Below are 15,205 nucleotides of genomic sequence, written 5' to 3' on the forward strand. Positions count from 1 at the left end.
TGTTTTTTGCATCCTTTTTCATACCCGGCTCTGCCGGATTGCTATTGGAATAGTCTCAGTTCTCTGCATGTTTAGTCTAAGGCTATACATTTATTTTATTAACTGGCAGGTCCCGGACCCTCCGGGACCCCTTATAGAGAAACTAGTAGATGCTCATGGACTATTCCTTTTACAGGTGGTCCGTTGCCGGATGACAGCCTGCGCGGCCGTCCTTCACCAGCCTTGCGGCCATGCTGTCTGTCGGTCCCACGCGGACTGTGGGATCCAGATGGACGATATTGTGGTATGGCACCCTGACAACTGCCTTATCTGTTATGACCTTATCTCCACCCTCGCTTCAGATTCGGTGAGCCTCTTTCAGTCATTTTTGTATTTACTTCCCTTCACTGGGCGACATCAATATGGTAGATAATCATTGACTTCTGTTATGAATCTTCGGGTTCATTTATCATTTTGTCCCTCGGGTTTGCTAACCTTATCCCCGTTCTTTCAGAGTTCCCAGGCGGTTAAAACTTCAGCAAGAGCCACTTTGAAATTGTGGGTAGGCGGCTTCGCCCATAACGTAAAGGCCAGGAAGCCCTACGTCCTCTCAGAAGATTATTGTAGACTTATCTACCCGAACGCAAAATCTTCGGCAGCAGTGCCTAGGCAAGTGGCGGCTCCTATAATTGCTGACATTGCGGAAACCGTAGAACTCAATCTCGTCCAGGATACAGACATCCCTGACGACCCGGACCCCATTGAAGACAATGTTACGGCTCTGACCTTAGACATAGAGCCCATGGTTTTTGACGAACCTGACACAGGTAAGGTTGTAAGTGAGGCAGGTGGGTCTGGCGCTAAGACCTCTCTTCTTAGCCCCTCTTTTTCTCCAACTTCTAATAATTCTTCCTTTCTTGGTTTTGAAGGGAACCACGAATCCTCCCCGAGATCGCTCTCGGTTCCTGCCAAGGTCAAATCTCAGAAAAGACCTTTAGTGAGGACTCGTCAGAATCCTACACTACCTGGATCATCGAAGCCCAAGAAGGCTCCCCTCCCCGGAGCTCCTAGTGACTCGACTAGCACTGCCCCTATGTCTATGGACCCGGGAGTGCAGTCATCCCCCTTAATTACCACAACCAACCTCAACCCGGAGGCCCTCACGAATATGTTGTCGAGGGTCGTTACAGAGCAGATTAGTTCTATACTTTCTGCCGTCACCAGAAGACTAGATACCCTGGAAAGTGGACTGCCTCAACAACAGCAGTTCCTCATCCTGGACGCCTCAAAACTTCCACCCTTCACGAAGAACAACCCGTGGAAAATGGCGCTCCACTGTCCTTTCACGGACGGAATGTTGACCATCGAGGGTTTTGGGACCAGGCCCATTGAAGATTTTGAGTTCTTCCCTCCCGGTCTTCAATTTCCTTTCCCCGGCTTCGCCCGGCTTACGGAAGAGGCTCTTGTCCGACTAGATAAGGTCCCTAAAGAGACCGTTATCTTTCCGAAGGAACAGGCTCAGTCTGTTTGGGTTCGAACCTTAAATGAGTGGGGTTGTACAAACACCATGCTGACCCCCCACAAGAGTACTTACACCATGTTTCTTGTGGACGAACAGACCCCCACTCCTTGCGTCACCAAAATGGTTGAATTAGCCCTTCAGGCAGTGACCGAAGATAAGCCTTTGCCACAACTCCGGGAGACAGATCCTACATCTCTGCTGTTCCCATCAGATAATGAATGTTGGCTTAACATTCAATCGACATTCACTTCTGGTAAGCTATCCGCGGACTGTGCATCGACGCAATTCAGTGAACGCCTCCCAAGACTACCTGAAACCTTAATCCGACTCGAGTTCGAGTCCCGGTCTAGGTTTAGCCGGAGCCTCAACATCTCGACTATGGCGGAGATGTTTTCTCTTACTTATGACTAGGAACACTCTTTTAAAGTTATGACTAAAGCCACCCTGCAATCTTTGTTAGCAGACTGCTACGACTTCTTGGTGGCCAAAAGACGTTGCCGTAAGCATGTCTTATCTGAAGCCACTATCCGCCATGAGCCAAATAAGCTCATTAAAGCCTCTGCTTGGGGTCCGGACCTTTTCCCGGAGGACATGGTCAACTCGGTATTGAGCGAAGCTGCCAGAGTGAACCAGAGCCTCAAAGTCCGTTGGGGTCTCACTCCCAAACGGAAGTTCGAACAATCGAGCATTCACTCCCGGGGCAGAAAAAGGCTACGCCCTTATAGCTCTACCCAATTCCGCCAACCTATTCAAGTAGTCCAGTCGGCCCCGGTCTCTCAGGGCATCCAACCCTCCACCTCCAAGTCTCAGCCCCAAGTGAAGTATGTCCTCGTCCCTGAAAACCAAGTGGCTTCGAACTCGTTTACCTCTCCTGTTTATAACCCGGTCTATGAGTCCCGGTTTTCCTCCCAAGGATACCAACGAGGCAGGGGCCCCGGTTCGAGGGGTTCTTTTCAGAACAGAAGCAAAGGGAGATATTTCTCCCGTGGAAAAGGGTCACGTGGTGGCCGAGGCGGTAAAACCTCCAACTACTGACGGTCTTCAGGTAGGAGGGAGACTGTGTTCCGGAGTCGCTGGAAATTCAGTCCTTGGGCCTTCAGCATAATCTCCAAGGGCCTGGGGTGGAGTTGGATAGAAGGGCCTCCTCCACCGAACAGATTCCATCAACCCTCGACACCGGACCTACTTTTGTTTACCCAAGATCTTCGCAAGAACGCGATCAAGGAAACGAAATATCTGAAGTTTCAAGGTCGCTTATTCAGCGTTCCGAAGAAAGACTCCGACAGCCGAAGGGTCATCCTCGATCTGTCTCGACTAAACTTGTCCATTCAATGCGACAGGTTTCACATGCTTACCGTCTCGCAGGTGCGAACCTTGCTTCCCCGTGGGGCCGTCACCACCTCCATCGATCTTACCGATGCTTACTATCACGTTCCAATAGCGAGACACTTCCGCCCATTCCTAGTATTCAGACTGGACGACAAGGCTTACACGTTCAAAGTGATGCCTTTCGGGCTCAACATCGCGCCCAGAATCTTCACGAAACTGGCGGAATCGGTCATTCAGGAACTCCGATCCCACGGAATCCAAGTCGTCGCATACCTGGACGATTGGCTAATCTGGTCAGACAACGTCGAGGATTGTCTCAAGGCAACAAACAAGATGATCCAATATCTTCAGTTTCTGGGATTCCAGATAAACTTCGGAAAGTCTCGTCTGACACCAAAGACCAAATTTCAGTGGCTGGGATTACGGTGGGACCTACGTTCTCACACTCTATGTCTCCCCAGGTCCAAGAGGATAGAGATTGCGAAAAATACCAAACGCTTTCTCGGGGAAAAGGTAACTTCCAGAAGGAACCAGGAGAGGATTCTAGGGTCCCTACAATTCGCTTCAGTGACAGACCTCCTTCTGAAAGCGAAACTGAAAGACATCAACCGAGTTTGGCGCTCCAGAGCGAACACCAAACGTCGGGACAAGAAGACACGCCTTCCTCCCATTCTTCGGAAGAGGCTTCTCCCATGGACAACCGCCAAGAGCCTATCAAAATCGGTTCCGTTGCAGTACCCCCCTCCAAGGATAGTCATCCACACGGATGCCTCCCTATCAGGTTGGGGAGGCTACTCCCAACACAGGAAAGTTCAGGGCCTTTGGTCCACAATGTTCCAGCAATTTCACATAAACGTCCTGGAGGCCATGGCTGTCTTACTAACCTTGAAACGTCTTTCCCCGGCCAAGAAACAACATCTGAGGATAGTCCTCGACAACGAAGTCATAGTCCGTTGTCTAAACAGAGGGGGCTCCAAGTCAGGTCCCATCAATCACGTGATGGTGGCAATCTTCTCCCTGGCGGCCTCAAACCAATGGCACCTATCCGCCGTTCATCTGGCTGGAGTTCGGAACGTTGTGGCAGACGCACTCTCCAGGACGGTACCGTTGGAGTCAGAATGGTCACTAGATCGCAAATCCTTTCAATGGATCCTCTTCCAAGTGCCGGATCTCCAGGTAGACCTCTTCGCGACGGAATCCAACCACAAGCTGAAATGTTATGTGGCCCCCAACCTGGACCCTCGGGCTTACGCCACGGATGCCATGTCTCTCGACTGGAACGCCTGGGAAAGGATTTACCTTTTCCCACCGGTGAACCTACTGATGAAAGTGCTGGACAAACTTCGAACCTTCAAAGGTCAAGTAGCCCTGGTGGCCCCCAATTGGCCCAAGAGCAATTGGTTTCCTCTTTTACTGGAGCTGAATCTCCACCCTCACCAGATTCCCAACCCGACTTTGACCCAGATAGTACAAACGTGCACTGTGTTCGCTTCCTCAAACATTCAGACCACCCTAACTTTATGGACTTCATGAAGTTTGCGGCACACAAAGGGGCTAACATAGACCCCCAGAATACTTTATTTTTAGAATCTGACAAGAGAGACTCTACTCTTCGTCAATATGACTCAGCGGTCAAAAAACTAGCTAAGTTTTTGAAAGATTCTAGTACTGACTTTATGACACTAAACCTAACGGTAACCTTTTTCAGAACCTTGTTTGAGTCGGGCTTAGCAGCCAACACTATTACTACCATCAAGTCTGCCTTGAAGAAGATTTTTCTAATCGGCTTTAATATAGATCTAACAGATTCATTGCTAGCTTCGATCCCAAGAGCCTGTGCCAGACTGAGACCATCTTCTCGTCCTAGCCCGATTTCCTGGTTTCTCAATGATGTTCTTAAACTAGCGTCAGAAACCGTCAACGATTCATGTGAGTATATCCCTCTACTCAGGAAAACTCTCTTTCTCGTGAGTTTGGCATCTGGCGCCAGGATTTCGGAATTAGCTGCCTTATCAAGGGATCCAGGCCACATAGAGTTCCTTCCGTCAGGAGAGGTCCTCCTCTCCCCAGACAAGGTCTTCTTGGCCAAAAATGAAGACCCTCAGAATAGATGGTCCTCCTGGAAAATCATCCCTCTCCTTCAGGATCCTTCCCTATGCCCGGTTACCACTCTAAAGTCCTTTCTATCAAGGACTTCCTATAAGACCTCGGGACCCTTGTTCATCAGGGAGCGGGGAGGGACTATAACTTTGAAAGGGATCAGACAACAGATCTTGTATTTTATTAAACAGGCCAATCCAGAGTCTTTTCCTCACGTCCACAACATTCGGGCGGTAGCGACCTCAATAAATTTTTTCCATCATATGAACTTTACAGATATCTCTAAATATACCGGATGGAAATCCCCCTCAGTGTTCAAGCGGCACTATCTTAAACAATTAGAGGCCCTTCAACTTGCTACCGTAGCTGCAGGGAGCGTGGTATCCCCCGGACAAATTCCTTCTAACTAATCCCTGAATCCTATATCTTCCACCTTCTTCCTCTTACCTGCCTCACTTACAGTTCCTACCTGAGTTCGGTTTGTTGTATCACACCCATGGGTGTTCCTAGTTCGTAACATTGCCATTTTATTATCATTGTTCAATTTATTCTTCCATACGAACTGTATTTCTTTAGTGTTCAAGTGTATGTAATTTGTTCCAGTGTTTGACCTTAATTGGTTTTGTTTTAAGTTAATGTTCTTTTGTCTTCCCTTCCTGGGATATTATACCTTATCATGCTGATGTTATTAAAGACGTCCGTCTTCTACGTTAACTTTTGATTAAACCACTGTTTGTTATGTTGATTTTTATTCGTTCCCGTATAGTTAATAAAGTTTGGGTTCGTTTTCTCTGGTACTATTTCACTGCGCGGCACAGGGATTGAGCCCAGAAAAGGGATTTTGTCGAAGGTAAAATCTATTTCTGGGCGAGAGACCTGTGCCGCCCAGTGAACCCACCCTATTTGCTCCCCCCCCCCCTGTTCAGACCCCAAACTTAAGGGTGCTGTAAGGAGTGATGGGCAAGCGTGGGTTGAGTTAGTAGTACTGGTCTGCGAGGCAGGGGAGGTTGAACGGCACCTCACTATTGGGGGATTTCGAAGAGGAGAAGTCTAAATGGTACGAGACCTCTGGTATTTCGCCCCAGTCTATACCGACACCATTAGGTGAGCGAGCTAGTTCAACCTAGCATTCCTTTACATTTTTTCTCTGGTAATATTAGCAGTTATATTCCTTTGAAATGGTGCTTAAGGAGCATTTCACTGGGCGGCACAGGTCTCTCGCCCAGAAATAGATTTTTCCTTCGTCAAAATCCCTTTTTTAGGACCTCACATTAAAAACTCTTTTCCTCGTGTGCTTGACAACAGCTAAAAGAGTAAGTGAGATCCACGCCTTCAGCAGGATCATAGTTTTCACATCTGAAACGGCTACATGTTCCTTGCAGCTCGGTTTTTGCTAAACGAGCTTCCTTCACGTCCTTGGCCTAAGTCGTTCGAGATCCCAAGCCTGTCCAACTTGGTGGGGAATGAACTGGAGAGAGTACTTTGCCCAGTTAGAGCTCTTAGGTACTATCTAAAAAGGTCTTAACCTTTACGAGGACAATCAGAAGCCTTATGGTGTGCTATCAAGAAGCCTTCTTTTCCAAGGTCTAAGAACTCAGTTTCTTACTATTCAGGCTTCTGATTAGGGAAGCACATTCTCATCTGAAGGAAGAAGACCTTGCTTTGCTGAAGGTAAGGACACATGAAGTGAGAGCTGTGGCTACTTCAGTGGCCTTCAAACAGAACCGTTCTCTGCAGAGTGTTATGGATGCAACCTATTGGAGAAGCAAGTCAGTGTTCGCATCATTCTATCTCAAAGATGTCCAGTCTCTTTACGAGTACTGCTACACCCTGGGACCATTCGTAGCAACGAATGCAGTAGTAGGCGGGGGCTCAGCCACTACATTCCCATAATCCCATAACCTTTTAACCTTTCTCTTGAATACTTTTTATGGGTTGTACGGTCGGCTAAGAAGCCTTCCACATCCTTGTTGATTTGGCGGGTGGTCAATTCTTTCTTGAGAAGCGCCGAGGTTAAAGGTTGTGATGAGGTCCTTTAGTATGGGTTGCAGCCCTTGATACTTCAGCACCTTAGAGTTGTTCAGCCTCCTAAGAGGAACGCTGCGCTCAGTAAGGAAGACGAACTTATTTAAGGCAGAGTAATGGCTCAAGTCGACTTCCTTACCAGGTACTTATAATTTCATTGTTATTTTGAATAACTGATAATATGAAATACGGGATACTTAGCTTCTTGATATACATGTACACTGGTTTTCACCCACCTCCCTGGGTGTGAATCAGCTACATGATTATCGGGTAAGATTAATATTGAAAAATGTTATTTTCATTAGTAAAATAAATTTTTGAATATACTTACCCAATAATCATGATTTAATTGACCCACCCTTCCTCCCCTTAGAACCAGTGGACCGAGGAAAAATTGAGGTGGTGTCAACAAGAAGTACTGCAGTACCTGGCCACAGGTGGCGCTTGTGAGTACACCCCCCTCTTGTATAGCGATCGCTGGCGTATCCCTTCCGTAGAATTCTGTCGGGCAACGGAGTTGACAGCTACATGATTATTGGGTAAGTATATTCAAAAATTTATTTTACTAATGAAAATAACATTTTTTTTCAAATAACTTTAATTTTTATATGATGAAGGTATTATATGTCTAAAACATACATAGAAATGGTGTATTTTGAATAATTAAAAAAAAGAAAATACAGGACAAAGCAGACGGTCTGCTCAAGTTGCATTTTTGTTAAATTATAGTTGCTGGAGATACAGTAGTCAATCCTGGTAATAACACAGTTTATCACAAGTTTCTTTATAGAATGTTCATCCAGATGCTTCTTAATTAAAGTAATGTTTCTAAGATGATAACCAGCAGTTTTTACTACATTATTTAATTGGGCATTGAAAGACAAGTTACAGTCAAGAGATAAGCATAGGTCATGAACTTTACTAGATATCGGGGCAGAGTTGTTATTTATGTTTATTTGAATATCACCCAAGTTTCTTACTCTGTTTATTTTTCCAACCACTGTGAACTCTTGTTTTATTTTAATTTAAATTTAGCTCTTTGACACAGCGGATCCAGAGCCCACTCCTCAGCAGGAATAAACCTAGATGATGACCTCCACCTGCCCCTAGCTGCTATGGGTGCTAGCTCGGGAGAGGAAGAACCCTTTGATGACGGTTTTGATAACTTAGACAGTGCTGCCTCCTCCTGCCAGCCCGAAAATCTCTCCCTTAGAACAAAAAAACTCAGACTGGATCTTTTGCAGCGGTTCACATGCATCAGAAGTGCTAATGACCTGGAAGAACCTGATGAGAGTCCGGCTGAGGCATGGACACGGTGCTGGATCAGTTTTTGGACGCTCCGACACCTACCAAACTCAAAGTAGCCCTACCTTGTTCGAGGGGTGTTAAGGCAACGAAAAAGAGAGCGTTTGCACAGGTGGCAGGTACTTCATGGTCTCTTTGAGTAGTGGATAAAGTACTACGAAGAGATGGGAGACAACCCTTTCCCCCTTTCACTTGATCCATCCATCGAGCCTTTGACCCAAGGCTTATCTTTGGCCAAACTGGCAACTCTTAATAGTCCAGTTTTCTGCGGCGGACTTGCCAATATGGAATGGGATGCCAATTTCGCTTTGCAATCCGTCTCCTGGATGGGCCATTCTGTTGGCCACGGTCGGTTACCTCGTGAAGAACGAGGACTTCACGACATCCAAGAGGAGAGAGACATTATTAGCCTTCCTACTCTCGGATGCGAGGACCCTTGAATTCCTGATGGATGATGTAGTCAACCACTGGGTCACTTGGGTCTCAAGATTCCAAAGCCAGGTGCCCAAAAGGGAGGCGATGAAACTTGGTAACGTTCCAATGGACGGTCCCTCCTTGTTCAACGGGGACGACTTTGAGTAGGTAGCAGACCGATGGAGAAGAGTCGGTTAAGTCACTCTTCTTCAAGGAGTAGTTATCTCAACCCTATCAGCCTGCTCCACCGCAGCAGACACAACCATCTCCTACGCCTCAGGCCAAAGAAAGAGTTCATCAAAGAAATGGGCAGCGCAATGACAAGAATCCAGACGCCCCTTTCATCCCAGAGGAGGAAGAAAGGGTAAGGGTAACAGGAAACCCCAGCAAGAAGCTCTCTGAACGAGTTTGTTTGGCAGACTCCGTTCAAATTCAAAATTGAGATGGGTCACACGGTCAGACAGGCTGTCAGATTTCACGACTTCATGATCTTGTTGAATCTGAAAGAAGCCTACTTCCAGATCCCAATAGATACATCATCCAGGAAGTACCTACGCTTCACCGTAGTAGGACAGAGATACCTGTTCAAAGTACTGTGCTTCAGCCTGTCCACAGCACCACAGGTGTTCAAAAGAGTCTCTACGGTAGTGTCCACATGAGCACACAAAAACAGTCTGGACGTATGCTGGACGCACGCAGTCAGGATTTGTCCCCACAGCATGATAGACAAACAGTTTTCTCTCCTTCGTGACTTTCTGGATGCGATACTAACGCTTCTTCGCGTCACGCTGTAAACATACAGCATGCAGGATGCATACAGCACGCTGGAACCTCACGGCAACGTGAACGCATGCTGGACTCATGCAGTCAGGACTAGTCCTCGCTGCATGATAGACAAGTGGTTGTCTCTCCTTCGCGACTCTCTGAACGAGCAGCTAACGCTCCCTTGTGTCACGCTGTTGACATACAGCATGCTGAACGCACGCGAGCAGGACTTACCCTCGCAGCATGGGGGTCACGATGTTGATGCTTCCTTACAGCATGATGGACTTATGCTGGAAGCACTGGGACCTGTCTCTCCCTTGAGACTTGCAGAACGTAAACGTGATGCTTCTTCACAATTAAATGGTATCCTTTACGATGTTCAATCAGGACAGGAGGAGTTCTTTATGGAAGACGATAACCGACAGGATGACGCGGTTTTGTCTCTTACCCATTCGACTCAGGAGATCGATTTTCCTTTAGCCGAAGTTTTAGAGGACGAATCTCAGGATTCGCTGCGGGCAGTTGACTTGAAAAAGCTACTGACAGTTTTAACATCTCTGTATCCAGAGGACTTTACTCAACCTATGCCTCAGAGCCCGCCCTCTCAGTTTTTGAAGGGCAGATCCCGAAAAACATCCTCCTTCAAGAAGATGGTTCTAGCTAGATCGGTTGAGAGCTTTCTCAACTCTCAACCAATGGACGTCCAAGAGGAAGGATCTAGGGAAGGCCTGCTTTTCCTTTCCTTCAACTAGACTGGCCTCCAGATCTAGTGTGTGGTATTCAACTGGGGAAGTTCTCGGTTTGGGAGTGCCTGCCTCCTCCCAGGGAGACTCCTTCAGACTTGTTAACTCCTCACGCAGGTCAGCCATGAGCAAGTCAAAGATTATGTGGTCCAATTCTGAAATGGACCATCTGCTGAAGGGAATTTTTAGGACAATAGAAGTCTTCAGCCTTATGGACTGGACTCTCGGAGCTCTCGCAGAGGCCACAGACCCTAAGAACGAGGCTCAGATGCATCTGATTGCCTGTCTGGATAAGGCCGTGAGGGATGGCTCCATTGAACTTTCTGCCCTTTTCACGCAGGAGTTCTTAAAAAGAGGGCTATGCTTTGTTCCTTCTTATCTTCAGGTTTGTCCCTTGTTCAGAGATCTGAACTTTTATTCGCTCCGTTGGGTAATCATCTTTTCCCTCCGGACTTAGTGAAAGACGTGTCGGCAGCTCTGGCACAACAGGCTACGCAAGATCTTATCTCTAGGACTGCTAAGAAAGTCCTCCAAGCTAGCTTTTTAGCAAGGAAACAAAAGGAGGCACCTCCCACTCGTCAGCCCTTTCGTGGGAGAGCCCCTTCAAGAGGAACTTAGAGGATTGCGGCTGGAGGTCAAGCTCGCAGATTCCCAAGACAGCAAACCAAATCAAGAAAGTGAGACATGCAATCTCCAGACACTAGTGGGAGCCAGACTTTCCCACTTTTGGCGAGAGTGGAGCCAAAGGGGGGCAGACATCTGGACGATCAATGTCCTCAAGGAGGGATACAAGATCCCCTTCCTGAGAATGCCTCCCATGTCGTTGATACCCTCAGAGTTGACAACAACCCACTCAGAGAACAAGGCAACAGCTCTTCAAGAGCAAGTGAACCTTATGCAGGTCAAAATCAGCCATAGAAGTGGTAGAGGACACCTCCTCAGAGGGGTTTTACTACAGACTTTTCCTAGTTCCGAAAAGCTTGCGGGGATGGAGACCTGTTCTGGACGTCAGTCCATTGAACAAGTTCGTCAGCAAAGTAAAATTTACCATGGCAACTTCAGCGTCAGTCCTTGCAGGCACCAGTCAGGGAGACTGGATGGTGTCATTGGATCTGCAGGATGCGTATTTCCATATCCCGATACACCCAGACCACAGAAAATTTCTAAGGTTCGTGTTCCTCAAGACCACTTATCAGTTCAAAGCACTCTATTTTGGACTGAGCACGGCTCCCTACGTTTTTACACGGGTGATGTCCAACGTGGCTCGCTGGCTTCACCTAAAGGGAGTAAAGATTTCTTTGTACCTGGACAACTGGCTACTCAGAGCAGAATCACAAGTAAAGTGTCTGGAGGCTCTTCAAATGACAGTGTCCTTAACGCAACAGTTAGGTCCGATGGTAAACCTGGCCAAATCTCAAGGACTTTCCCCGGGTGGTCACCCGACTAGTTGACGATCCCTCGCAGCGATCAGTGCACGGTTCAGTTCGCGCACACGGCGCGCATCAAGTGTCTGATCTGTCTGAACTAAAGAGGTCGATTTCGTCCCTGTTTGACGCATACTATTCTTGAACAGGGGTCTGTGGGTAGAGTCTCAGAGGACATGGCACATAAATATCGAAGAGCTAGTGGCCATTCACCTAGCCCTCATTCACTTTCAGAAGGAAGTCCGAAAAAGATTGGTTCAGATCAACGCAGACAACACCACTGCGTTGGCTTACGAAAGCAGGGAGGCACTCATTCGGCCTCACTTTACGAGGCTGTGAGAGGTCTACTTCTCTGGGTGAAAGCGAGGGACATAACCCTGATTACTTGCTTCATAGAAGGGGAGAAAAATGTCAGGGCAGATCTGCTCAGCAGAGGAAAGCAAGTTCTAACTACAGAGTGGACCCTGCATCATGAGGTGTGCACCAGCCTTTCGATATTGTGGGTCAACCCTCGGTAGACCTCTTCGCCACACAAACGACAAAGAGGTTGCCGGTATTTTGCTCTCCAGTCCCAGACCAGGAAGCAGCCGCAGTGGACGCTTTTCTTCGGAACTGGGAGGGTCTAAACGTGTACGCTTTTCCTCCATTCAAGATCCTGGACAGAGTCCTGAAAAAATTCAGGGAATCGCCCAACGTCCGCATGACCCTGATAGCTCCATTTTGGCCCATGAGACCTTGGGTTGCAGAGATGATGGAGTGGCTGGTAGATACCCCCAGAACATTACTACTATTAGGGTTTACCAATCCAAGTGGGACATATTTTGAGTATGGTGCAGGAATAACAAACTTTCCTCTACCAGTACCTCTATAGCTAATATAGCAGATTTTCTGTTGTATCTGCATACAAAAGAAAAGCTGGCTGTGCCTACCATCAAGGGTTACCGCAGCATGCTAGCCTCCGTCTTTCGTCACCAACACATTGACGTGTCAGTTAACAAGGATATTTCAGATCTCATTAGATCTTTTGAGATGACTAAGAGGAAGGACAATCCAACCTCCTCTTGGAACCTGGATATAGTCCTGGCCGTTTTTAACCTCAAGTAGGTTGAACCCTTGGACAAGGCATCTTGGAAGGATCTTACCAAGAAGACACTTTTCCTAAGTGCATTGGCTACAGCCAAAAGAATAGGAGAGTTACAAGCCATCAGCAAGAAGGTGGGCTTTAATGGAGGCAATGCAGTTTGCTCCCTTCAGCTAGGCTTTCTCGCCAAAAACGAGAATCCTTATCGACCTTGGCCAAGATCTTTTACCATCCCAGAGCTTTCTCATTTAATTGGACGGGAAAAGGAGAGAGGCCTTTGTCCAGTGAGAGCTCTAAAGTTTTTATCTGCACACTTCCAAACCCCTGAGAGGACAAGCAAACAACCTCTGATGCTCAGTTAAAAAGCCCTCTTTGCCTTTATCAAAGAATACCCTGGCTTTTTTCATTAAGGATTTGATAAGGGAAACTCACCAGAATCGTGAAGTAAGAAGTTTTCCCTATCCTTAAGGTAAAACCACATGAGTTAGAGCTGTAGCAACTTCTTTGGCTTACAAGCACAATAGGTCAATTAAGTCAATTTTGTAGGCTGCTTTCTGGCAAAGTAAATCAATCTTCACAGACTGCTATCTCAAGGATGTCCAGACACGGTATGAAGATTGTTGTTCCCTGGGTCCTTATGTTACCTCCAGCGTCGTAATTGGAGAAAGGTCTACTGCCTCTTCTCTTTAACCTTTTTTATCATATACCCTTGCCTTTTTTTCTTGTACTTGTGTTCACAGGCTGTCTGTGAAGGTTGTTGCAGCCTTCCACAGTCTGGGATGCAAGTCAAGTTAGTTTTTTATTATGTGTGTTTTTAACTTTGGAGTAGTTGGTCAGATTCATTATCTATGGCTATGCCAGGGTAACAAGGGTGGAGGTCTAGCCACGCTAAGCTCGAGGACCTTGTGGCAGCCCCACAGAGACTTTTACAGCCCCGAGTGGATCGCTGAGTCTCTTAAGGAATGCAGGCAAATGAGACAGAATAACCATGAAGCCAGCTTCCTTATCAGGTAAGAACTAGATTATTGGTACTGTACTACTAATTGTAGCTATTAATGATTATACGAATTTCCGATGGGATGAGGTTTTCTACCCACCACCAATGGTGTCAATCAGCTATATATATTAAACTACCAGGGAAGTTCCATATTTAAAAATGGAATTTTTATTATAAAATTAATTTTTAAATATACTTACCTGGTAGTTACATATATAAAAGGGCCCTCCCTCCTCCCCTCTGAAAACAGGGGCATGGAATTTCTGAGGAATGTTGGGAATAATTTTGGTAACCTATGAGAGATGGCACTCATGTATTACCACCTATTGTCATGGTGGCGATTGCCGCGAAATTTGAATTTCTGCCGTGCGTGCAAAGAAACGCTGGATTTAAGCTATATACATGTAACTACCTGGTAAGTATATTTAAAAGTTGATTTTATAATAAAAATTTCATATTTGTCATGTCCCTATCCTCCCAGTAAGGGGGAGTCGGGCAATGTTTAGGTTAAGTAATCCTTACCTGGCCAAGTCACAGTGGTTAGTTCTCACACATTCACACCAACTGCCCAGGCTGTCAGCTCTTGCACATATTCAACGAGTTTGCGAGGTGCCAGGGTGCCTCTATTATGCTCGCATGAAGCTTAGTCACACATGGGTCAAATTCCTAGTCTATTGGGTTAGGGTTTCCACCCACCTAAGGGTCTCTCTCCACAGTGAAAAGCAAAAGGGTTTGTTTTGTGTTGGAACAAATAACAAATTTGAAAGTAATTTGTATTTTTCCTAACTATACAAACTGTTAGCTCTTTACCGTAGTTGGCCCTCGAGCCCCTGCCTCACTGTAACTTCTGCCTGCTATCAAAAGTGATATAATACAACCGTTGTGTGTGTGTGAGTAGAATGGCTGGTCTACCCGCCCTAACTGACCCCCCCGCTAACTAACGACGTGTTGTTATACCTCGCTAAAAAGTTTGTGGCTTGTTTCAGCCTTGCTAGAGTAATGTATCCACAGTAAAGAGCTGCAGGTTTGTATGGTTAGGAAAATTACAAATCACTTTCAAATGTAATTTTTGGTCATATTTTAACATTAGAATTTTAGAATTGGACTTATTGATAAAATTACATTACTATACAATCAGGTAACCTTAGTTTTCCCACTTTTAGCTCTGCAGTGGTGAGCACATGGGGGCCTTGGCTATGTCAGAACCAGGGTCAGGGAGTGATGTAGTGTCAATGAAATTAAAAGCTGATAAAGTAGGCGATCACTATATACTGAATGGAAATAAGTTTTGGATAACTAATGGACCAGATGCTGATGTTCTTGTGGTGAGTACTAGGGCATCAGCTCAAAGAAGAGCATAGTATTGTATTTCATGGCATGTTTTTTAAATATTGAGTATCCATAATTTATTTGTTCCAGCGCAAATACAAACATTCTACTATTTATATTGGGTATATTATTTTCGGCAAAGCTGAACTAGTCATGAACTAGGCAGCGAGTAGGATGGGGTAGCTTGGCTAT

General features: G+C 46.3%; 1 protein-coding gene across 1 annotated transcript in view; it reads left to right on the forward strand.

Annotated features, from left to right (window-relative positions):
• LOC137642595 (isovaleryl-CoA dehydrogenase, mitochondrial) overlaps positions 1-15,205 on the forward strand; it is a 225,601-nt gene that overhangs the window by 80,998 nt on the left and 129,398 nt on the right. Inside the window, exon 4 of the mRNA XM_068375291.1 lies at positions 14,848-15,009. Within this exon, the coding sequence (XP_068231392.1) occupies positions 14,848-15,009 (162 nt within the window). The remainder of the gene's footprint in view (positions 1-14,847; positions 15,010-15,205) is intronic.

The sequence above is a fragment of the Palaemon carinicauda genome, chromosome 6, assembly GCF_036898095.1.
Source record: "Palaemon carinicauda isolate YSFRI2023 chromosome 6, ASM3689809v2, whole genome shotgun sequence".
NCBI lineage: Eukaryota > Metazoa > Arthropoda > Malacostraca > Decapoda > Palaemonidae > Palaemon > Palaemon carinicauda.